The following is a 25,431-nucleotide window of genomic DNA, read 5'->3' as shown; positions in this document are numbered from 1 at the left end:
TTCTTCCCTTGTCTCTGTGCAGAAAGGAAGCGCCTTTGACCCGCTTGCTTTTCTGAAGCCGAAAGGACTGTACCTGAAAATACGGTGCTTTCTTAGGCTGTGAGGAAACCTGAGGTAAAAAATTTTCTTCCCAGCTGTTGCTGTGGATACGAGGTCCCAGAGACCATCCCCAAACAATTCCTCACCCTTATAAGGCAGAATCTCCATGTCAGCATCACCTGTCCACTGCCGGGTCTCTAATACCCTCCTGGCAGAATGGACATTGCATTAATTCTGGATGCCAGCCGGCAAATAACCCTCTGTGCATTCCTCATATATAAGACGACGTCTTTAAAATGCTCTATGTTAGCAAAAACATTATCCCTGTCTAGGGTATTAATATTATCTGACAGGGTATCAGACCACGCCGCAGCAGCACTATTGAGTGTGTATATACAGACTTCAGGATAGCCTCCTGCTTTTTATCAGCAGGCTCCTTCAAAGTGGCCGTATCCTAAGACGGCAGTGCCACCTTTTTTGACAAACGTGTGAGCGCCTTATCCACCCTAGGGGATATCTCCCAACGTGACCTATCCTCTGGCGGGAAAGGGTACGCCAGCAGTAACTTTTTAGAAATTACCAGTTTCTTATTCGGGGAACCCACGCTTCTTTACACACTTCATTCACTCATCTGATGGGGGAACAAAACACTGGCTGCTTTTTCTCCCCAAACATAAAACCCCTTTTATGTGGTACTTGGGTTAATGTCAGAAATGTGTAACACATTTTTCATTGCCGAGATCATGCAACGGATGTTCCTAGTGGATTGTGTATATGTCTCAACCTCGTCGACACTGGAGTCAGACTCCGTGTCGACATCTGTGTCTGCCATCTGAGGTAACGGGCGTTTTTTGAGCCCCTGATGGCCTTTGAAGCGCCTGGGCAGGCGCGGGCTGAGAAGCCGGCTGTCCCACAGCTGTTACGTCATCCAGCCTTTTATGTAAGGAGTTGACATTGTCGGTTAATACCTTCCACCTATCCATCCACTCTGGTGTCGGCCCCACAGGGGGCGACATCCCATTTATCGGCCTCTGCTCCGCCTCCACGTAACCTTCCTCATCCAACATGTCGACACAGCCGTACCGACACACCGCACACACACAGGGAATGCTCTGACTGAGGACAGGACCCCACAAAGTCCTTTGGGGAGACAGAGAGTATGCCAGCACACAGAGCGCTATATAATGCAGGGATTAACACTATAACTGAGTGATTTTTTCCCCAATAGCTGCTTGTATACACATATTGCGCCTAAATATGGTGCCCCCCCTCTCTTTTTAACCCTTTGAGCCTGAAAACTACAGGGGAGAGCCTGGGGAGCTGTCTTCCAGCTGCACTGTGAAGAAAAAATGGCGCCAGTGTGCTGAGGGAGATAGTCCCGCCCCTTTTTCGGCGGACTTTTCTCCCGCTTTTTTCATGGATTCTGGCAGGGGTAATTTATCACATATATAGCCCTGGGACTATATATTGTGATGATTTGCCAGCCAAGGTGTTTATATTGCCCTCAGGGCGCCCCCCCCCCCCAACGCCCTGCACCCATCAGTGACCGGAGTGTGAGGTGTGCATGAGGAGCAATGGCGCACAGCTGCAGTGCTGTGCGCTACCTTGTTGAAGACTGAAGTCTTCTGCCGCCGATTTTCCGGAACACTTCTTGCTTCTGGCTCTGTAAGGGGGCCGGCGGCGCGGCTCCGGGAATGAACACCAAGGTCGGTCCTGCGGTCTAACCCTCTGGAGCTAATGGCGTCCAGTAGCCTAAGAAGCCCAAACTACCACCAGTTAGGTAGGTTCGCTTCTTCTCCCCTTAGTCCCTTTGTTGCCAGCAGATCTCACTGTAAAATAAAAAACCTAAAATATACTTTCTTTCAAGGAGCTCAGGAGAGCCCCTAGTGTGCATCCAGCTCAGCCGGGCACAAGATTCTAACTGAGGTCTGGAGGAGGGTCATAGTGGGAGGAGCCAGTGCACACCAGGTAGTCCTAAAGCTTTCTTTAGTTGTGCCCAGTCTCCTGCGGAGCCGCTATTCCCCATGGTCCTTACGGAGTCCCAGCATCCACTAAGGACTACGAGAAATAGAGGTTTTATTGCTGCCCAGTGCGCCCCCGTTGCGCCCTGCACCCATCAGCGCCCGCTAGTGTGTGTAGTGTGTGGTAGCATTGGCGCGCAGCGTTACCGCTGCGCGCTTACGTCAGTGAAGATCTGAAGTCTTCTGCCGCCTTGAAGTCTTCTTTTCTTCTTATACTCACTCGGCTTCTATCTTCCGGCTCTGCGATGAGGACGGCGGCGCAGCTCCGGGACGAACAGCGAGGGGAGACCTGCGTTCCGACTCCCTCTGGAGCTAACGGTGTCCAGTAGCCTAAGAAGCAGAGCCTATCACTTAAGTAGGTCTGCTTCTCTCTCCTCAGTCCCACGATGCAGGGAGCCTGTTGCCAGCAGGACTCCCTGAAAATAAAAAACCTAACAAAATTATTTATCAGAGAAACTCAGGAGAGCTCCCCTGTAATGCACCCAATCTCCTCTGGGCACAGGATCTAACTGAGGTCTGGAGGAGGGGCATAGAGGGAGGAGCCAGTGCACACCCATTCTAAAGTTCTTTGTAGTGCCCATGTCTCCTGCGGAGCCTGTCTATACCCCCTGGTCCTTACGGAGTCCCCAGCATCCTCTAGGATGTAAGAGAAAACTAGCTTGTAAAAATAGTACAAGTTGTCTGCTGTTTAGCCGTTATAGCGTTCTGCAGTGTAAGAGAAAACTGCAAATAAATTGAGAATTAATTTCATGAGTAAACAAGGTCTCAGACTACTTTTAATGATACACAGACCTCTGACAGGATAATGTACATATAAGCCGTCACAACCACGTCCTTGTTTATTAAAAAATAAAACAGTCCCAGACTCCTCTTTTGAAACAAAGATTGTACATGTCTGAGAATCAATTTATAAATTAACTCCGTTTGAACAATCCTGGTCATCTTGCCCCAGCATGAGGCAACATTTATGGGCATAGTCTCCATGTTATCACCGATCCATTCCATTGTCTTCAGGAATGTCTTGGAAACAGATCTTTAACAAGCGCTCACAATACTCCAGCTCTTCCTGAAAGAAAAAGTAATAACCTTCACCGGCTTTTCAACAATTCTCAAATTCTGGTGGTTAATAATTTAAATAAGAATAGTAAAATTGGGCATAACCATAATCTAATTAAAACATGACTTGTATCCAATAAACCAAATGAAACAGCCGTGTATGAAAAGGTGCAGTATATTGTTTTACTGCTGGAATTCTTCAATAAAAACTAGCCTACAAACAAAGCGGTGTATTATACCAGTGAAGAACTTCTGCTCCACAGACAACCAGTCAAGACAGTCGACATTTAATAACCTAAGGCAGGGGTGGGGAACCTTTTTTCTACCAAGGGCCATTTGGATATTTATAATCCTTCGGGGGCCATACAAAAATTATCAACTTAAAAATTAGTTAGATATACTCCCAATCAGTTGTTATGTCCCAGTAGATGTACCCCTAGTCAGTTGTTATGTCCCATTAGTAGTGTTCACTCTAGGAATCGGGCAGGACGCCGGACTGCGGAAGCACACGAGGGGGGGGGGGGGGGGGGGGGGCACGCAAAATTTAACGTCAATGAAGTGGGCGGTGCGGCCCACAGACGGAAGCAGGCGGCTGTTTTAGCAGGGCGCTGCAGAAAGGGCAGGGCGGATTTTGCCCTTAAAATTTTTTTACAAAAAATAACGGGCAGGGCGCGGCGCTCTGCTAAAACAGCCTAGCATGAATACTACATTAGATATGCCCCCAGTCAGTTGTTATGCCCCCTAGTAGCGCCGCTTACATACACACACTAATAAAAAAAAAAAAAAAAAAAAACACACCACAATACTCAACAGCCCCGCTCCTGTTTCTAGACTGCTGCCCTCCCGCTCCTCGGAACTCCTGCCTCCAGCTGCTGCTGAGGAGAAGGAGACGGGCGCCCGCCGGTAACAAAATCTCGGCGGGCACCCGACTTCTCTCTGGGTGAGGTGAGCCTGGCCGGATTAAGTGGCTTTGCGGGCCATATACGGCCCGCGGGCCTGAGGTTCCCCACCCCTGACCTAAGGGAAAAAGGTTTCCACAAGTATAAAATAAGATTTTAAACCTACCGGTAAATCTTTTTCTCGTAGTCCGTAGAGGATGCTGGGGACTCCGTAAGGACCATGGGGATAGACCAGTCTTCAATTCCTGCCTAAGGTGGTTTCATCTTTTCATATGAACCAACCTATTGTGGTGCCTGTGGCTACGCGTGACTTGGAGGATTCCGAGTCCCTTGATGTGGTCAGGGCTTTGAAAATTTACGTGGCCAGAACGGCTAGAGTCAGAAAAACAGAAGCACGGTTTGTCCTGTATGCAGCCAACAAGATTGGCGCCCCTGCTTCAAAGCAGACTATTGCTCGCTGGATCTGTAACACGATTCAGCAGGCGCATTCTACGGCGGGATTGCCGTTACCAAAATCGGTCAAGGCCCATTCCACTAGGAAGTTGGGCTCTTCTTGGGCGGCTGCCCGAGGGGTCTCGGCACTACAGCTGTGCCGAGCTGCTACTTGGTCAGGTTCAAACACATTGGCAAAGTTCTATAAGTTTGATACCCTTGCTGAGGAGGACCTCCTCTTTGCTCAATCGGTGCTGCAGAGTCATCCGCACTCTCCCGCCCGTTTGGGAGCTGTGGTATAATCCCCATGATCCTTACGGAGCCCCCAGCATCCTCTAGGACGTAAGAGAAAATAAGATTTTAAACCTACCGGTAAATCTTTTTCTCGTAGTCCGTAGAGGATGCTGGGCTCCCATCCCAGGTGCGGACTACTTCTGCAAGGCTTGTATATAGTTTTGCTTACATAAGGGTTATTGTTTCATCGGTCTTGGACTGATGCTATGTTGTTTTCATACTGTTAACTGGTTAATATATCACAAGTTATACGGTGTGATTGGTGTGGCTGGTCTGTATCTTGTCCTTGGATTAACAAAAATCCTCTCCTCGTACTGTCCATCTCCTCTGGGCACAGTTTCTCTAACTGAGGTCTGGAGGAGGGGCATAGAGGGAGGAGCCAGTGCACACCGAGATCTAAAGTCTTTCTTAAAGTGCCCATGTCTCCTGCAGAGCCCGTCTATCCCCATGGTCCTTACGGAGTCCCCAGCACCCTCTAGGACGTAAGAGAAAAATAAGATTTTACTCACCGGTAAATCTATTTCTCGTAGTCCGTAGTGGATGCTGGGAACTCCGTAAGGACCATGGGGAATAGACGGGCTCCGCAGGAGACTGGGCACTCTAAAAGAAATATTAGGTACTATCTGGTGTGCACTGGCTCCTCCCTCTATGCCCCTCCTCCAGACCTCAGTTAGGATACTGTGCCCGGAAGAGCTGACACAATAAGGAAGGATTTTGAATCCCGGGTAAGACTCATACCAGCCACACCAATCACACCGTATAACTCGTGATACTACACCCAGTTAACAGTATGAAATATAACTGAGCCTCTCAACAGATGGCTCAACAATAACCCTTTAGTTAGGCAATAACTACATACAAGTATTGCAGACAATCCGCACTTGGGATGGGCGCCAAGCATCCACTACGGACTACGAGAAATAGATTTACCGGTGAGTAAAATCTTATTTTCTCTGACGTCCTAGTGGATGCTGGGAACTCCGTAAGGACCATGGGGATTATACCAAAGCTCCCAAACGGGCGGGAGAGTGCGGATGACTCTGCAGCACCGAATGAGAGAACTCAAGGTCCTCCTCCGCCAGGGTATCAATTTTGTAGAATTTAGCAAACGTGTTTGCCCCTGACCAAGTTGCAAAATTGTAAAGCCGAGACCCCTCGGGCAGCCGCCCAAGATGAGCCCACTTTCCTCGTGGAATGGGCTTTTACGGATTTAGGATGCGGCAATCCAGCCGCAGAATGCTCCAGCTGAATTGTGCTACAAATTCAGCGAGCAATAGTCTGCTTAGAAGCAGGAGCACCTATTTTGTTGGGTGCCTACAGGATAAAAAACACGAGTCAGTTTTCCTGACTCCAGCCGTCCTGGAAATAAATTTTTAAGGCCCTGACTACGTCCAGTAACTTGGAATCTTCCAAGTCCCTAGTAGCCGCAGGCACTACAATAGGTTGGTTCAAGTGAAAAGCTGATACCACCTTAGGGAGAAACTGGGGACGAGTCCTCAATTCTGCCCTATCCATATGGAAAATCAGATAAGGGCTTTTACATGACAAAGCCGCCAATTCTGACAAAATGTTTTTATATATATGAATTTAGTTGTTGCAACAATTTTTTATAATAAATTGTGATTATTATTATCTTTCCATATCCAGTTTTTATAGCGCTGTATATATTCTTATTCCAATTCTGACACACGCCTGGCCGAAGCCAAGGCCAATAACATGACCACTTTCCCCGTGAGATATTTCAAATCCACAGTTTTAAGTGGCTCAAACCAATGTGAATTTAAGAAACTCAACACCACGTTGAGATCCCAAGGTGCCACAGAAGGCACAAAAAAGGGGCTGAATATGTAGCACTCCCTTTACAAATGTCTGAACTCCAGGCAGTGAAGCCAGTTCTTTCTGGAAGAAAATCCAAATTTAGGCCCATAGTCACTCCTGACTGTAGGAAGTGCACAAAACGACCCAGCTGAAATTCCTCTGTTGGGGCCTTCCTGGCCTCACACCACGCAACATATTTTCGCCAAATACAGTGATAATGGTTTGCGGTTACTTCTTTCCTGGCTTTTATCAGCGTAGGAATGACTTCCTCCGGAATGCCCTTTTGCTTTAGGATCCGGAATTCAACTGCCATGCCGTCCAACGCAGCCGCGGTAAGTCTTGGAACAGACAGGGCCCCTGCTGTAGCAGATCCTGTCTGAGCGGTAGAGGCCATGGGTCCTCTGATATTATTTCTTGAAGTTCTGGGTACCAAGCTCTTCTTGGCCCATCCGGAACCACGAGTATCGTTCTTACTCCTTGTTTTCTTATTATTCTCAGTACCTTTGGTATGAGAGGCAGAGGAGGGAATACATAAACCGACTGGTACACCCACGGTGTCACTAGAGCGTCCACAGCTATTGCCTGAGGGTCCCTTGACCTGGCGCAATATCTAGTTTTTTGTTTAGGCGGGACGCCATCATGTCCACCTGTGGCCTTTCCCAACGGTTTACCAACAGTTGGAAGACTTCTGGATGAAGTCCCCACTCTCCCGGGTGTAGGTTGTGTCTGCTGAGGAAGTCTGCTTCCCAGTTGTCCACTCCTGGAATGAACACTGCTGACAGTGCTAAGACGTGATTTTCCGCCCATCAGAGAATCCTTGTGGCTTCTGCCATCGCCATCCTGCTTCTTGTGCCGCCCTGTCGGTTTACATGGGCGACTGCCGTGATGTTGTCTGATTGGATCAGTACCGGCTGGTTTTGAAGCAGAGGCCTTGCCAGACTTAGGGCATTGTAAATGGCCCTCAGTTCCAGAATATTTATGTGTAGGGACGACTCCTGACTTGACCAAAGTCCTTGGAAATTTCTTCCCTGTGTGACTGCCCCCCAGCCTCGAAGGCTGGCATCCGTGGTTACCAGGACCCAGTCCTGTATGCCGAATCTGCGGCCCTCTAGAAGATGAGCACTCTGCAGCCACCACAGTAGAGATACCCTGGGCCTTGGAGACAGGGTTATCAGCCGATGCATCTGAAGATGCGATCCCGACCACTTGTCCAAGAGGTCCCACTGAAAGGTTCTTGCATGGAACCTGCCGAATGGAATTTTGCTTCGTAAGAAGCTACCATATTTCCCAGGACTCGTGTGCAGTGATGCACCGATACCTGTTTTGGTTTCAGGAGGTCTCTGACTAGAGATGACAGCTCCTTGGCTTTCTCCTGCGGGAGAAACACTTTTTTCTGTTCTGTGTCCAGAACCATCCCCAGGAACAGTAGGCGTGTGGTAGGAACCAGCTGTGACTTTGGAATGTATAGAATCCATCCGTGCTGTTGTAGCACTTCCCGAGATAGTGCTACTCCGACCAACAACTGCTCCTTGGACCTCGCCTTTATAAAGGAGATCGTCCAAGTACGGGATAATTAAAACTCCCTTTTTTCGAAGGAGTATCATCATTTCTGCCATTACCTTGGTAAAGACCCTCGGTGCCGTGGATAGTCCAAACGGCAGTGTTTGGAATTGGTAATGGCAATCCTGTACCACAAATCTGAGGTACTCCTGGTGAGGATGGTAAATGGGGACATGTAGGTAAGCATCCTTGATGTCCAGGGATACCATGTAATCCCCCTCCTCCAGGCTTGCAATAACCGCCCTGAGCGATTCCATCTTGAACTTGAATTTTTTTATGTATGTGTTCAAGGATTTAAAATGGGTCTCACCGAACCGTCCGGTTTCGGTACCACAAACCGTGTGGAATAGTAACCCCGTCCTTGTTGAAGTAGGGGCACCTTGACTATCACCTGCTGGGAATACAGCTTGTGAATTGCCTCTAGCACAGCCTCCCTGCCTGAGGGAGTTGTCGGCAAGGCAGATTTGAGGAAACGGCGGGGGGGAGACGCCTCGAATTCCAGCTTGTACCCCTGAGATACTACTTGAAGGATCCAGGGATCCACCTGTGAGCGAGCCCACTGATCGCTGAAATTTTTGAGGCGGCCCCCTACCGTACCTGGCTACGCCTGTGGAGCCCCCGCGTCATGCGGTGGACTCAGAGGAAGCGGGGGAAGAATTTTGATTCTGGGAACTGGCTGACTGGTGCAGCTTTTTCCCTCTTCCCTCGTCTCTGTGCAGAAAGGAAGCGCCTTTGACCCGCTTGTTTTTCTGAAGCCGAAAGGACTGTACCTGATAATACAGTGCTTTTCTTAGGCTGTGAGGAAACCTGAGGTAAAAAATTTTCTTCCCAGCTGTTGCTGTGGATACGAGGTCCCAGAGACCATCCCCAAACAATTCCTCACCCTTATAAGGCTCTATGTGCCTTTTAAAGTCAGCATCACCTGTCCAGTGTCGGGTCTCTAATACCCTCCTGACAGAATGGACATTGCATTAATTCTGGATGCCAGCCGGCAAAATATCCCTCTGTGCATCCCTCATATATAAGACGATGTCTCATGTTCGCAAAATAGTATCCCTGTTTGACAGGGTTACAGACCACGCTGCAGCAGCACTATCTGCAGGTCTCAGTCTAGTACCTGAGTGTGTAAATACAGACTTCAGGCTAGCCTCCTGCTATTTATCAGCAGGTACCTTCAAAGTGGCCGTATCCTAAGACGGCAGTGCCACCTTTTTTTTGACAAACGTGTGAGCGCCTTATCCACCCTAGGGGATATCTCCCAGTGTAACTTATCCTCTGGCGGGAAAGGGTACGCCATCAGTAACTTTTTAGAAATTACCAGTTTCTTATCGGGGGAACCCACGCTTTTTCACACTTCATTCACTCATTTGATGGGGGAACAAAACACTGCCTGTTTTTTCTCCCCACACATAAAACCCTTTTTTAGTGGTACTTGGGTTAATGTCAGAAATGTGTAACACATTTTTTATTGCCGGGATCATGTAACGGATGTTCCTAGTGGATTGTGTATATGTCTCAACCTCGACGACACTGGAGTCAGACTCCGTGTCGACATCTGTGTCTGCCATCTGAGGGAGCGGGCGTTTTTGAGCCCCTGATGGCCTTTGAGACGCCTGGGCAGGCGCAGGCTGAGAAGCCGGCTGTCCCATAGCTGCTACGTCATCCAGCCTTTTATGTAAGGAGTTGACACTGTCTGTTAATACCTTCCACCTATCCATCCACTCTGGTGTCGGCCCACAGGGGGCGACATCCCATTTATCGGCATCTGCTCCGCCTCCACATAAGCCTCCTCATCAAACATGTCGACACAGCCGTACCGACACACCGCACACACACAGGGAATGCTCTGACTGAGGACAGGACCCCACACAGCCCTTTGGGGAGACCGAGAGAGAGTATGCCAGCACACACCAGAGCGCTATATAATGTAGGGATAAACACTATCACTGAGTGAATTTTCCCCAATAGCTGCTTGTATAAACAATATTGCGCCTAAATTTAGTGCCCCCCCTCTCTTTTTAACCCTTTGAGCCTGAAAACTACAGGGGAGAGCCTGGGGAGCTGTCTTCCAGCTACACTGTGAAGAGAAAATGGCGCCAGTGTGCCGAGGGAGATAGCTCCGCCCCTTTTTCGCGGACTTTTCTCCCGCTTTTTTATGGATTCTGGCAGGGGTAATTATCACATATATAGCCTCTGGGGCTATATATTGTGATTATTTTGCCAGCCAAGGTGTTTTTATTGATGCTCAGGGCGCCCCCCCCCAGCGCCCTGCACCCTCAGTGACCGGAGTGTGAAGTGTGTATGAGGAGCAATGGCGCACAGCTGCAGTGCTGTGCGCTACCTTGGTGAAGACTGAAGTCTTCTGCCGCCGATTTTCCGGACCATCTTCATGCTTCTGGCTCTGTAAGGGGGACGGCGGCGCGGCTCCGGGATCGAACACCAAGGACGGGTCCTGCGGTCGATCCCTCTGGAGCTAATGGTGTCCAGTAGCCTAAGAAGCCCAAGCTAGCTGCAAGCAGGTAGGTTCGCTTCTTCTCCCCTTAGTCCCTCATTGCAGTGAGCCTGTTGCCAGCAGGTCTCACTGCAAAAATAAGATTTTACTCACCGGTAAATCTATTTCTCGTAGTCCGTAGTGGATGCTGGGAACTCCGTAAGGACCATGGGGAATAGCGGCTCCGCAGGAGACTGGGCATAACTAAAGAAAGCTTTAGGTCACCTGGTGTGCACTGGCTCCTCCCACTATGACCCTCCTCCAAGCCTCAGTTAGGACACTGTGCCCGGACGAGCTGACATAATAAGGAAGGATTTTGAATCCCGGGTAAGACTCATACCAGCCACACCAATCACACCGTATAACTCGTGATACTATACCCAGTTAACAGTATGAATATAACCGAGCCTCTCAACAGATGGCTCAACAATAACCCTTTAGTTAGGCAATAACTATATACAAGTATTGCAGACAATCCGCACTTGGGATGGGCGCCCAGCATCCACTACGGACTACGAGAAATAGATTTACCGGTGAGTAAAATCTTATTTTCTCTGACGTCCTAGTGGATGCTGGGAACTCCGTAAGGACCATGGGGATTATACCAAAGCTCCCAAACGGGCGGGAGAGTGCGGATGACTCTGCAGCACCGAATGAGAGAACTCAAGGTCCTCCTCAGCCAGGGTATCAATTTTGTAGAATTTAGCAAGCGTGTTTGCCCCTGACCAAGTTGCAGCTCGGCAAAGTTGGAAAGCCGAGACCCCTCGGGCAGCTGCCCAAGATGAGCCCACCTTCCTTGTGGAATGGGCTTTTACAGATTTTGGCTGCAGTAGTCCAGCCGCAGAATGCGCCAGCTGAATTGTGCTACAAATCCAGCGAGCAATAGTCTGCTTAGAAGCAGGAGCAACCAGTTTGCTGGGTGCATACAGGATAAACAGCGAGTCAGTTCTCCTGACTCTAGCCGTCCTGGAAACATAATTTTTCAAGGCCCTGACTACGTCCAGTAACTTGGAATCCTCCAAGTCCCTAGTAGCCGCAGGCACTACAATAGGTTGGTTCAAGTGAAAAGCTGATACCACCTTAGGGAGAAACTGGGGACGAGTCCTCAATTCTGCCCTATCCATATGGAAAATCAGATAAGGACTTTTATATGACAAAGCCGCCAATTCTGATACACGCCTGGCCGAAGCCAAGGCCAATAACATGACCACTTTCCGCGTGAGATATTTTAGATCCACGGTTTTTAGTGGCTCACACCAATGTGATTTTAAGAAACTCAACACCACGTTGAGAACCCAAGGTGCCACTGGAGGCACAACCGGGGGCTGAATATGCAGCACTCCTTTTACAATGTCTGAACTTCAGGTACTGAAGCTAGTTCTTTCTGGAAGAAAATCGACAGAGCCGAGATCTGTACCTTAATGGAGCCTAATTTTAGGCCCATAGACACTCCTGCTTGTAGGAAATGCAGAAATCGACCTAGTTGAAATTCCTCTGTTGGGGCCTTTTTTGGCCTCACACCAAGCAACATATTTTCGCCATATGCGGTGATAATGTTTTGCAGTTACATCTTTCCTGGCTTGAATCAGCGTAGGAATGACTTCCTCCGGAATGCCCTTTTCCTTTAGGATCCGGCGTTCAACCGCCATGCCGTCAAAACGTAGCCGCGGTAAGTCTTGGAACAGACAGGGCCCCTGCTGCCGCAGGTCCTGTCTGAGCGGCAGAGGCCATGGGTCCTCTGATATAATTTCTTGAAGTTCTGGGTACCAAGCTCTTCTTGGCCAATCCGGAACCACGAGTATCGTTCTTACTCCTCGCCTTCTTATTATTCTCAGTACCTTTTGTATGAGAGGCAGAGGGGGGAACACATAAACCGACTGGTACACCCACGGTGTTACCAGAGCGTCCACAGCTATCGCCTGAGGGTCCCTTGACCTGGCGCAATATCTTTTATAGCTTTTTGTTGAGGCGGGACGCCATCATGTCCACCTGTGGCCTTTCCCAATGGTGTACAATCCTTTGGAAGACTTCTGGATGAAATCCCCACTCTCCCGGGTGGAGGTCGTGTCTGCTGAGAAGATCTGCTTCCCAGTCGTCCACTCCGGGAATGAACACTGCTGACAGTGTTAACACATGATTTTCCGCCCATCGGAGAATCCTTGTGGCTTCTGCCATCGCTATCCTGCTTCTTGTGCCGCCCCGTTGGTTTACATGGGCGACTGCCGTGATGTTGTCTGATTGGATCAGTACCGGCTGGTTTTGAAGCAGAGGCCTTGCCTGACTCAGGGCATTGTAAATGGCCCTCAGTTCCAGAATATTTATGTGTAGGGAAGTCACCTGACTTGACCAAAGTCCCTGGAAGTTTCTTCCCTGTGTGACTGCCCCCCAGCCTCAAAGGCTGGCATCCATGGTCACTAGGACCTAGTCCTGTATGCCGAACCTGCGGCCCTCTTGAAGATGGGCACTCTGCAGCCACCACAGTAGAGATACCCTGGTCCTTGAAGACAGGGTTATCAGCCGATGCATCTGAAGCTGTGCTCCGGACCACTTGTCCAACAGGTCCCACTGAAAAGTTCTTGCATGGAACCTGCCGAATGGGATTGCTTCATAGGAAGCTACCATTTTTCCCAGGACTCGCGTGCAATGATGCACCGATACATGTTTTGGCTTCAGGAGGTCTCTGACTAGAGATGACAGCTCCTTGGCTTTCTCCTCCGGGAGAAACACTTATTTCTGTTCTGTGTCCAGAACCATCCCCAGGAACAGTAGACGTGTCGTAGGAACCAGCTGTGACTTTGGACTGTTTAGAATCCAACCATGCTGTTGTAGCACTTTCCAAAATAGTGCTACCCCGACTAGCAACTGCTCCTTGGACCTTGCCCTTATAAGGAGATTGTCCAAGTACGGGATAATTAAAACTCCCTTTCTCTGACGTCCTAGTGGATGCTGGGACTCCGTAAGGACCATGGGGATATAGCGGCTCCGCAGGAGACAGGGCACAATAATAAAAGCTTTAGGATCAGGTGGTGTGCACTGGCTCCTCCCCCTATGACCCTCCTCCAAGCCTCAGTTAGATTTTTGTGCCCGACGAGAAGGGTGCAATCTAGGTGGCTCTCCTGAGCTGCTTAGAATAAAAGTTTAAGTTAGGTTTTTTTATTTTCAGTGAGTCCTGCTGGCAACAGGCTCACTGCTACGAGGGACTTAGGGGAGAGAAGTAAACTCACCTGCGTGCAGGATGGATTTGCTTCTTAGGCTACTGGACACCATTAGCTCCAGAGGGATCGAACACAGGCCCAGCCATGGAGTCCGGTCCCGGAGCCGTGCCGCCGACCCCCCTTGCAGATGCCGAAGTTGAAGAGGTCCAGAGGTCCAGAAACAGGCGGCAGAAGACTTTCAGTATTCATAAGGTAGCGCACAGCACTGCAGCTGTGCGCCATTGTTGTCAGCACACTTCACCAACAGTCACCAACTGTCACTGAGGGTGCAGGGCGCTGGGGGGGGGGGCGCCCTGGGCAGCAATGTATAATACCTTTTTATGGCTAAAATACATCACATATAGCCCTTGAGGCTATATGGATGTATTTAACCCCTGCCAGATCTCACAAACTCCGGGAGAAGAGCCCGCCGAAAAGGGGGCGGGGCCTATTCTCCTCAGCACACGGCGCCATTTTCCTGCTCAGCTCTGCTGTGAGGAAGGCTCCCAGGCTCTCCCCTGCACTGCACTACAGAAACAGGGTTAAAACAGAGAGGGGGGGGCACTTATTTGGCGATATGATTACATATATAAAAATGCTATAAGGGAAAACACTTGTATAAGGGGTTGTCCCTGTATAATTATAGCGTTTTTGGTGTGTGCTGGCAAACTCTCCCTCTGTCTCCCCAAAGGGCTAGTGGGGTCCTGTCCTCTATCAGAGCATTCCCTGTGTGTGTGATGTGTGTCGGTACGTGTGTGTCGACATGTAGGAGGACGATGTTGGTGAGGAGGCGGAGCAAATTGCCTGTATTGGTGATGTCACTCTCTAGGGAGTCGACACTGGAATGGATGGCTTATTTAGGAATTACGTGATAATGTCAACACGCTGCAAGGTCGGTTGACGACATGAGACGGCCGGCAAACAAATTAGTACCTGTCCAGGCGTCCCAGACACCGTCAGGGGCTTGTAAAAACGCCCATTTACCTCAGTCGGTCGACACAGACACGGACACGGACACTGACTCCAGTGTCGACGGTGAAGAAACAAACGTATTTTCCTTTAGGGCCACACGTTTCATGTTAAGGGCAATGAAGGAGGTGTTACATATTTCTGATACTACAAGTACCACAAATAAGGGTATTATGTAGGGTGTGAATAAACTACTTGTAGTTTTTCCTGAATCAGATAAATTAAATGAAGTGTGTGATGATACGTGGGTTTCCTCCGATAGAAAATTATTGGCGGTATACCCTTTCCCGCCAGAAGTTAGGGCGAGTTGGGAAACACACCTTAGGGTGGATAAGGCGCTCACACGCTTATAAAAACAAGGGGCGTTACCGTCTTTAGATACGGCAGCCCTCAAGGAGCCAGCTGATAGGAAGCTGAAAAATATCCTAAAAGTATATACACACATACTGGTGTTATACTACGACCAGCAATCGCCTCAGCCTGGATGTGCAGCGCTGAGGGGGCTTGGTCGGATTTCCTGACTGAAAATATTGATACCCTTGACAGGGACAAGATTTTATTGACTATAGATGCATTTCTATATATGCGAGATGCGCAGAGGGATATTTGCATTCTGGCATCAAGAGTAAATGTGATGTCCATATCTGCCAGACGAAGACACGACAGTGGTCAGGTGATGCAGATTCCAGACGGCACATGGAAGTATTGCCGTATAAAGGGGCGGTCCATCGGACCTGGTGGCCATGGCAACAGCTGAAAAATCCACCTTTTGTTACCCCAAGTCACATCTCAGCAGAAAAGGACACAGTCTTTTCAGTCTCTGTCCTTTCGTCCCCATAAGGGCAGGCGGGCAAAAGGGCCAGTCATATCTGCCCAGGGGTAGAGGAAAGGGAAGAAGACTGCAGCAGGCAGCCCATTCCCAGGAACAGAAGCCCTCCACAGCTTCTGCCAAGTCCGCAGCATGACGCTGGGGCCGTACAAGCGGACTCAGGTGCGGTAGGGGGTCATCTCAAGAGTTTCAGCACGCAGGGGGCTCACTCACAAGTGGACTCCTGGATCCTACACGTAGTATCCCAGGTGTACATTGGAAATTCGAGACGTCTCCCCCTCACAAGTTCCTGAAGTCTGCTTTACCAACGTCTCCCTCCGACAGGGAGGCAGTATTGGGAACAATTCACAGGCTGTATTCCCAGCAGGTGATAATCAAAGTACCCCTTCTACAACAAGGGAAGGGGTATTATTCCACACTATATTGTGGTACTGAAGCCAGACGGCTCGGTGAGATCTGAAATATTTGAACACTTACATACAAGCGTTCAAATCAAGATGGAGTCACTCAGAGTAGTGATAGCGAACCAGGAAGAAGGGGACGATATGGTGTCACTGGATATCAGGGACGCTTACCTACATGTCCAAATTTGCCTTCTCACCAAGGGTACCTCAGGTTCGTGGTACAGAACTGTCACTATCAGTTCAGACGCTGCCGTTTGGATTGTCCACGGCACCCCGGGTCTTTACCAAGGTAATGGCCGAAATGATGATTCTTCTTAAAAGAAATATGGATGCTTTCCTGATAAGGGCAAGGTCCAGAGAACAGTTGGAGGTCGGAGTAGCACTATCTTAAGTAGTTCTACGACAGCACGAGTGGATTCTAAATATTCCAAAATCGCAGTTTTTTCCGACGACACGTCTACTGTTCCTAGGGATGATTCTGGACACAGTCCAGAAAAGGATGTTTTCTCCCGGAGAAGAAAGCCAGGGAGTTATCCGAGCTAGTCAGGAACCTCCTAAAACCAGGAAAAGTATCAGTGCATCATTGCACAAGGATCCTGTGAAAAATGGTGGTTTCTTACAAAGCGATCCCATACGGTAGATTTCACGCAAGAACCTTTCCGTGGGATCTGCTGGAAAAATGGTCCGGATCGCATCTTCAGATGCATCAGCGGATAACCCTGTCTCCAAGGACAAGGGTGTTTCTTCTGCGGTGGCTGCAGAGTGCTCATCTATGAAAGGGCCGCAGATTCGGCATTCAGGACTGGGTCCTGGTGACCACGGATGCCAGCCTGAGTGGCTGGGGAGCAGTCACACAAGGAAAAAAATTTCCAGAGAGTGTGATCAAGTCTGGAGACTTCTCTCCACATAAATATACTGGAGCTAAGGGCAATTTACAATGCTCTAAGCTTAGCAAGACCTCTGCTTCAAGGTCAGCCGGTATTGATCCAGTGGGACAACATCACGGCAGTCGCCCACGTAAACAGACAGGGCGGCACAAGAAGCAGGAGGGAAATGGCAGAAACTACAAGGATTCTTCGCTGGGCGAAAAATCATGTGATAACACTCTCAGCAGTGTTCATTCCGGGAGTGGAAAACTGGGAAGCAGACTTCCTCAGCAGGCATGACCTCCACCCGGGAGAGTGGGGACTTCATCGGGAAGTCTTCCACATGATTGTAAACCGTTGGGAAAAACCAAAGGTGGACATGATGGCGTCCCGCCTGAACAAAAAACTAGACAGATATTGCGCCAGGTCAAGGGACCCTCAGGCAATAGCGGTGGACGCTCTGGTAACACTGTGGGTGTACCAGTCAGAGTATGTGTTCCCTCCTATGCCTCTCATACCAAAAGTACTGAGAATCATAAGAGGGAGATGAGTAAGAACGATACTCGTGGTTCCGGATTGGCCAAGAAGGACTTGGTACCCGAAACTTCAAGAGATGTTCACGGAAGACCCGTGGCCTCTACCTTTAAGAAAGGACCTGCTCCAGCAGGGGCCTTGTCTGTTCCAAGACTTACCGCGGCCGCGTTTGACGGCATGGCGGTTGAACGCCGGATCCTGAAAGGGCATTCCAGATGAAGTCATCCCTACCCTGGTCGAAGACAGGAAGGATGTAACCGCAAAACATTTTCACCGCATTTGGTGAAGATATGTTGCGTGGTGTGAGGCCAAGAAGGCCCCTACAGAGGAATTCCAACTGGGTCGTTTTCCTACATTTCCTGAAAACAGGACTGTCTATGGGCCTAAAATTAGGGTCCATTAAGGTTCAAATTTCGGCCCTGTCGAATTTCTTCCAGAAAGAACTGGCTTTAGTGCCTGACGTTCAGATGTTGGAAAAAGGGGTACTGCATATACAGCCTCCTTTTGTGCCCCAGTGGCACCTTGGGATCTCAATGTTGTTTTGAGTTTCCTAAAGTCACATTGGTTTGAACCACTCACCACTGTGGACTTAAAATATCTCACATGGAAGGTGACGATGCTATTAGCCCTGGCTTCAGCCAGGCGTGTGTCAGAATTGGCGGCTTTATCATATATAAAGCCCTTACTTAATTTTTCATTCTGACAGGGCAGAATTGAGGACTCGTCCTCAATTTCTCCTTAAGGTGTTTTCTGTTTTTCACATGAACCAACCTATTGTGGTACCTGCGGGTACTAGGGACTTGGAGGACTCCAAGTTACTGGACGTTGTCAGGGCCCTGAAAAATATGTTTCCAGGACGGCTGGAGTCAGAAAATCTGACTCGCTGTTTAGCCTGTATGCACCCATCAAGATGGGTGCTCCTGCTTCTAAGCAGACGATTGCTCGCTGGATTTGTAATACAATTCAGTTTACACATTCTGTGGCAGGCCTGCCACAGCCAAAATCTGTAAAAGCCCATTCCAAAAGGAAGGGGGCTCATCTTGGGCGACTGCCCGAGGGGTCTCGGCTTTACAACTTTGCCGAGCAGTTACTTGGTCAGGGGCAAACACGTTTGCTAAATTCTACAAATTTGATACCCTGGCTGAGGAGGACATGGAGTTCTCTCATTCGGTGCTGCAGGGTCATCCGCACTCTCCCGCCCGTTTGGGAGCTTTGGTATAATCCCCATGGTCCTTACGGAGTCCCAGCATCCACTAGGACGTCAGAGAAAATAAGATTTTACTTACCGATAAATCTATTTCTCGTAGTCCGTAGTGGATGCTGGGCGCCCATCCCAAGTGCGGATTGTCTGCAATACTTGTACATAGTTATTGTTACAAAAATCGGGTTATTCTTGTTGTGAGCCGTCTTTTCAGAGGCTCCTTCGTTGTTATCATACTGTTAACTGGGTTCAGATCACAGGTTGTACGGTGTGGCTGGTATGAGTCTTACCCGGGATTCAATATCCTTCCTTATTATGCACGCTCGTCCGGGCACAGTATCCTAACTGAGGCTTGGAGGAGGGTCATAGGGGGAGGAGCCAGTGCACACCACCTGATCCTAAAGCTTTTATTATTGTGCCCTGTCTCCTGCGGAGCCGCTATATCCCCATGGTCCTTACGGAGTCCCAGCATCCACTACGGACTACGAGAAATAGATTTATCGGTAAGTAAAATCTTATTTTTTTCGAAGGAGTATCATCATTTCGGCCATTACCTTGGTAAACACCCTCGGTGCCATGTACAGTCCAAACGGCAGTGTCTGGACTTGGTAATGGTAATCCAGTACACAAATCTGAGGTACTCCTGGCAAGGATGGTAAATGGGGACATGCAGGTAAGCATCCTTGATGTCCCGGGATCCCATGTAATCCCCCTCGTCCAGGCTTGCAATAACCGCCCTGAGCGATTCCATCTTGAACTTGAATTTTTGTATGTATGTGTTCAAGGATTTTAAATATAAAATGGGTCACACCGAACCATGCGGTTTCGGTACCCCAAACCGTGTGGAATAGTAACCCCGTCCTTGTTGAAGTAGGGGCACCTTGAGTATTACCTGCTGGGAATACAGCTTATTAATTGCCTCTAGCGCAGCCTCCCTGCCTGAGGGAGTTGTCGGCAAGGCATATTTGAGGAAACGGCGGGGGGGAGACATCTCGAATTCCAGCTTGTACCCCTGAAATACTACTTGAATGAAACAGGGATCCACCTGTGAGCGAGCCCACTGATCGCTGAAATTTTTGAGACGGCCCCCCACCGTACCTGGCTACACCTGTGGAGCCCCTGCGTCATGCTGTGGACTCAGAGGAGGCGAGAGAAGAATTTTGATTCTGGGAACAGGCTGACTGGTGCAGCTTTTTCCCTCTTCCCATGTCTCTGTACAGAAAGGAAGCGCCTTTGACCCGCTTGCTTTTCTGAAGCCGAAAGGACTGTACCTGATAATACAGTGCTTTCTTAGTCTGTGAGGAAACCTGAGGTAATGGATACGAGGTCCCAGAGACCATCCCCAAATAATTCCTCACCCTTATAAGGCAGAATCTCTATGCGCCTTTTAAAGTCAGCATCAACTGTCCAGTGACAGGTCTCTAATACCCTCCTGACAGAATGGACATTACATTCATTTTGGATGCCAGCCGGCAAAATATCCCTCTGTGCATCCCTCATATATAAGACGACGTCTTTAATATGTTCTCATGTTTGACAGGGTCACCGACCACGCTGCAGCAGCACGATCTGCAGGTCTCAGTCTAGTACCTGAGTGTGTAAATACAGACTTCAGGATAGCCTCCTGCTTTTTATCAACAGGTACCTTCAAAGTGGCCGTTCCTAAAACGGCAGTGCCACCTTTTTTGACAACCGTGTGAGCGCCTTATCCACCCTAGGGGATATCTCCCAGCGTAACTTATCCTCTGGCGGGAAAGGGTACGCCATCAGTAACTTTTTAGAAATTACCAGTTTCTTATCGGGGGGAACCCACGCTTTTCACACACTTCATTCATTCATCTGATGGGGGAACAAAACACTGCCTGCTTTTTCTCCCCAACATAAAAACCCATTTTTAGAGGGTTAATGTCAGAAATGTGTAACACATTTTTTTTTTTTTTTATTGCCGGGATCAAGTCACGGATGTTCCTAGTGGATTGTGTATATGTCTCAACCTTGTCGACACTGGAGTCAGACTCCGTGTCGACATCTGTGTCTGCCATCTGAGTGAGCGGGCGTTTTTGAGCCCCTGATGGCCTTTGAGACGCCTGGGCAGGCGCGGACTGAGAAGCCGGCTGTCCCACAGCTGTTACGTCATCCACCCTTTTATGTAAGGAGTTGACACTGTCGGTTAATACCTTTCACCTAACCATCCACTCTGGTGTCGGCCCCACAGGGGGCGACATCACATTTATCGGCATCTGCTCCGTCACCATATAAGCCTCCTCATTAAACATGTCGACACAGCCGTACCGACACACCGCACACACACAGGGAATGCTCTGACTGAGGACAGGACCCCACAAAGCCCTTTGGGGAAACAGAGAGAGAGTATGCCAGCACACACCAGAGCGCTATATAATGTGGGGATTAACACTATAACTGAGTGAAATTTCCCCAATAGCTGCTTGTATATATAATATTGCGCCTAAATTTAGTGCCCCCCCTCTCTTTTTAACCCTTTGAGCCTGAAAACTACAGGGGAGAGCCTGGGGAGCTTTCTTCCAGCTGCACTGTGAAGAGAAAATGGCGCCAGTGTGTCTGAGGGAGATAGCTCCGCCCCTTTTTCGCAGACTTTTCTCCTGCTTTTTTCTGGATTCTGGCAGGGGTATTTACCACATATATAGCCTCTGGGGCTATATATTGTGGTATTTTTGCCAGCCAAGGTGTTTTTATTGCTGCTCAGGGCACCCCCCCCAAGCGCCCTGCACCCTCAGTGACCGGAGTGTGAAGTGTGTATGAGGAGCAATGGCGCACAGCTGCAGTGCTGTGCGCTACCTTGGTGAAGACTGATGTCTTCTGCCGCCGATTTTCCGGACCTCTTCTTGCTTCTGGCTCTGTAAGGGGGACGGCGGCGCGGCTCCGGGACCGAACACCAAGGCTGGGCCTGCGGTCGATCCCTCTGGAGCTAATGGTGTCCAGTAGCCTAAGAAGCCCAAGCTGGCTGCAAGCAGGCAGGTTCGCTTCTTCTCCCCTTAGTCCCTCGCTGCAGTGAGCCTGTTGCCAGCAGGTCTCACTGAAAATAAAAAACCTAATTCTATACTTTCTTTCTAGAAGCTCAGGAGAGCCCCTAGTGTGCATCCAACCTCGGCCGGGCACAAAATCTAACTGAGGCTTGGAGGAGGGTCATAGTGGGAGGAGCCAGTGCACACCAGGTGACCTAAAGCTTTCTTTAGTTGTGCCCAGTCTCCTGCGGAGCCGCTATTCCCCATGGTCCTTACGGAGTTCCCAGCATCCACTAGGACGTCAGAGAAATAAAAAACCTAACATATACTTTCTTTCTAGGAGCTCAGGAGAGCCCCTAGTGTGCATCCAGCTCGGCCGGGCACAGAAATCCTAACTGAGGTCTGGAGGAGGGGCATAGAGGGAGGAGCCAGTGCACACCAGATAGTACCTAATATTTCTTTTAGAGTGCCCAGTCTCCTGCGGAGCCCGTCTATTCCCCATGGTCCTTACGGAGTTCCCAGCATCCACTAGGACGTCAGAGAAAATGTGTGAAGACTAACGTAGAGTTTATAGATGTGGCATTGACTCATGGTGCAACTTCTCCCAAATATAATCTCGAAAATAAGCAACACATAGGGGTGTATTCAATAGATGGATCAGACATCTCAATTTGGCCGTTCACGACAATGCCAACTCTACTTCTTTTTTTTTTTTTTTAAGTTGGATTGACGTTGTCGGAATTGGGGCCAAAACCTGTCGGATTTGACAAAACACGTGAATCCGCGGTTAATCCGCCCATCCATGGGGTAAATTTACTAAGGTGAGAGGTTTTTTTAAAACTGGTGATGTTGCCTATAGTAACCAATCAGATTCTATTTATTATCTTCTAGAAACAGCTTGATAAATGTTAAGTAGAATCTTATTGGTTGCTATGGGCAACATCACTAGTTCTAAAAAAAAGTACCACCTTAGTAAATTTACCCCCATGTGTTTTCCGTCAAGTTGGATTTGCAGACTTGTCTGAAAAAAAAGAAGAAGCCCGATTGAATAGGTCGGAACCCTTCCGACCTAAAAAAGTCGGAAACTAACATCTTTACGAAAAGACGGCAGTTTCTGACTTCAATTGAATACCCCCCATACTGCTACAAATAACAAGGAAGCCCATTTTCTCCTGATTTAGGACCCTACTCAGTATCAGCTGCAGATACTGCTAAAAAGCAGAATCTGCTACTGTTTAAATCACATACCGGGGGCATGCTAATCGGCGGGCAGCAATGCAAACGCAATTCCTTGCTCAGTGTGTACTTTCTTTTACTCTCTACAACGGGATCCGGGGAGGTTGGGAATGAGAGTGTGCGCAGCACACACTATCCCAACCTCCCATTCAGACTATTGAGGAGTGCTTGAAGCTACTTATGGGCCAACGCTCCTGCATAAACACTATCCAATTACTGGACCAATCAGCCAATTGTTACAATTGGTTAGTGTGTACCCAGCTTACTTCAAGATTTATCGGTGGAAACTGGTGTATTATAGGATATACCTAACACACCACACAGTGGCTCTGTAAGCAGGTTGGGACCGATATGCCGGCGGTCAGAATACAGACGACTGCGACATTTCTATGTAGAGAATCCCGACAGACGGGTTAGTACTTAAACCTCCCTCCCGCAGGCTAAACCTGAGCCTTGCCCCACGCAGCCTAACCCTCCCTGGGGATGACTAAACCATTCCCCCCCACCCCACCAAGCCTAAACCTAACCTCTACTAGCCTCTGCCTAAACCCAACCCCCTCCCCCCAGTCTAAACCTAACCCCCCCTCCCCACAGCTTTCCTTTCAGATGGGATGGCACACTCTTGTTCGGGATACCGGCACTAGGCTTGTGACCCTAGTCGGGATGCCGGTGTCGACATTCCGAGTAGTATCAGGATTCCTGTGTCGGTATTTCGACTGCTGGAATCCCGACCAGATCCCCTGTAAGCAAGCAGAACTCCGAACACAAACATTCGCCCCCTTTCTAGAAGCTACAATGGATCCTGTAAGGACCTCTAACCCTAAAGGCCCATACACACTTGCTGATAAAATGAGCAACGTCGCTCATTTTCCCCCTCCCTGAGCGACGTTGCTTATTTTAATCGGCAAGTGTGTATGCCGCCAGCGACGACCGAGGCGCGGCCCCGCGGGTCGCCAACGATAGTCGCTGACGGTAGGGCATGCATGCAGGATCTGGACTGTCGTCCACGACCTGCATGCAGGGCTGGCGGAGGTGTGATGTCACGGAGCGATATGAGCAGTCATATCGTTCAGTGTGTACAGTCGGCCGCCGACCGGCCGGCCCAGGAGGGGGAAACATTAGACGTCGCTCACAGAGCGACGTCATCTAATGTGTATGGACCTTAACAGGAATAACTCCAGGCCACTCCACTTTAAAAAAATAAAAATAAAATGAAAATGATGCAACAAAATAAACATCCGGTGCTTTATGGCTCATTTCAAGTTGTTGATCCTGGAGAGAAAAGGGACAGGGGAGGTCCTAGTACTGACATTATCTAGGACTAGAATTTCAGACCCACACTAAACGCTAGTAAAATCTGAACTGAGAGAAGAGACATGAAGCAGAGCGGAAACTAGTTGTTTTCACATTAGTCAGACAGCTAATTAACAGTTTGGATTTAATTGCAGAGTGCAAGAAAACAATTAGCTGGGTTTATGCAAATTAACCTTAAAAATACAAATCAAAATGTAACAAGTAAATGATCAGTTATTAGAATAAGGGTGTAATCTCTTATCAATATAAGGGTGTAATTTAGTTGTGCTAAATTACCCATACTGTGAGGGTGTCATCACACAGTACATCTCTGACATAACTCCCATTCTTAGCACAGATACTAAACATGTCATTACTTCCCCCACTGTCTATTCAATGCTTCCTTCAGCAAAGGGACACTAAAGATCTGATACTGCCACCAGCACTAGTCAGACTCGGAACATCTGCTGCAGTTACCAGCAAAATATTATTGTACTAAATGATGAGAAACAGGATGCTGGACTGAGAGGGGATAAAATAAAAATCTTATTGTACTAAATGATGAGAAACAGGATGCTGGACTGAGAGGGGATAAAATAAAAATCTTATTGTACTAAATGATGAGAAACAGGATGCTGGACTGAGAGGGGATAAAATAAATAATCATTTTTACTAACCACCATTGTGACTTTGTTGCAGAAGAGATATACAAAAGGGAATACATATGAAATACCAGCGGTTGGGATGCCGGCAGTCACAGTACAGACAGCTGCATCCCAAAACTGATGATCCCGACAACGGACAGGCTAAGTATCTTTACCCTCCCCTGTCCCCTACTCTACCCCCTCTGTGGTGTCGGCTATGGCTAATCACCCCCCTTAGTGCCTAACACGAACCCCCTCCCTAGGCCCTAACCCTAACCCCAGATACTCACCTTCAGGATGTCGGCTGTCGGTGATCTGGCTATGGTCTCCTGAGTGTGTCGGGAGTCCAGTATCAGTTACATGGACACCGGCATCCCAACTACCGTGATGTTGAACGCATCCCAAGCAAAGTAGTGATGGCACTTTGCCTTCAGCCAATAAGTCACAGGTACAGGAACTGCCCCTGCTTTCTACAGGTGGCCCGATCAATATAGGGACAGCTACTGCGGAAAACGTTAACAGCCATTTCTGTTTCACAAACATGCAGGGTGGGAAGATTTTAATGAATCCTTATAACATTTTATAGAATGTACAGCTAGAATCTGATTGTTGCTATGGCAACACTTTCATTTGTCCTTTTTAGAAGGGTTGATAACATTTTCCCCAA

At 48.8% G+C, this 25,431-nt stretch overlaps 1 protein-coding gene across 2 annotated transcripts in view; it reads right to left on the bottom strand.

Moving 5' to 3' along the window:
- Nucleotides 1-2,805: 2,805 nt before the first annotated feature.
- The window catches only part of HSPBP1 (HSPA (Hsp70) binding protein 1), a 163,625-nt gene continuing 140,999 nt past the window's right edge, over nucleotides 2,806-25,431 (bottom strand). For both annotated transcript variants that reach the window (XM_063942814.1, XM_063942815.1), the window contains exon 8: nucleotides 2,806-3,126. In XM_063942814.1, the coding sequence (XP_063798884.1) occupies nucleotides 3,049-3,126 (78 nt within the window). In that variant the 3' untranslated portion in view covers nucleotides 2,806-3,048. The remainder of the gene's footprint in view (nucleotides 3,127-25,431) is intronic.

The sequence above is a fragment of the Pseudophryne corroboree genome, chromosome 10 (assembly GCF_028390025.1).
Source record: "Pseudophryne corroboree isolate aPseCor3 chromosome 10, aPseCor3.hap2, whole genome shotgun sequence".
Lineage (NCBI taxonomy): Eukaryota > Metazoa > Chordata > Amphibia > Anura > Myobatrachidae > Pseudophryne > Pseudophryne corroboree.
Note: the sequence above shows the minus strand (reverse complement) of the source record. Positions and strands in the feature narration are given on the sequence as shown.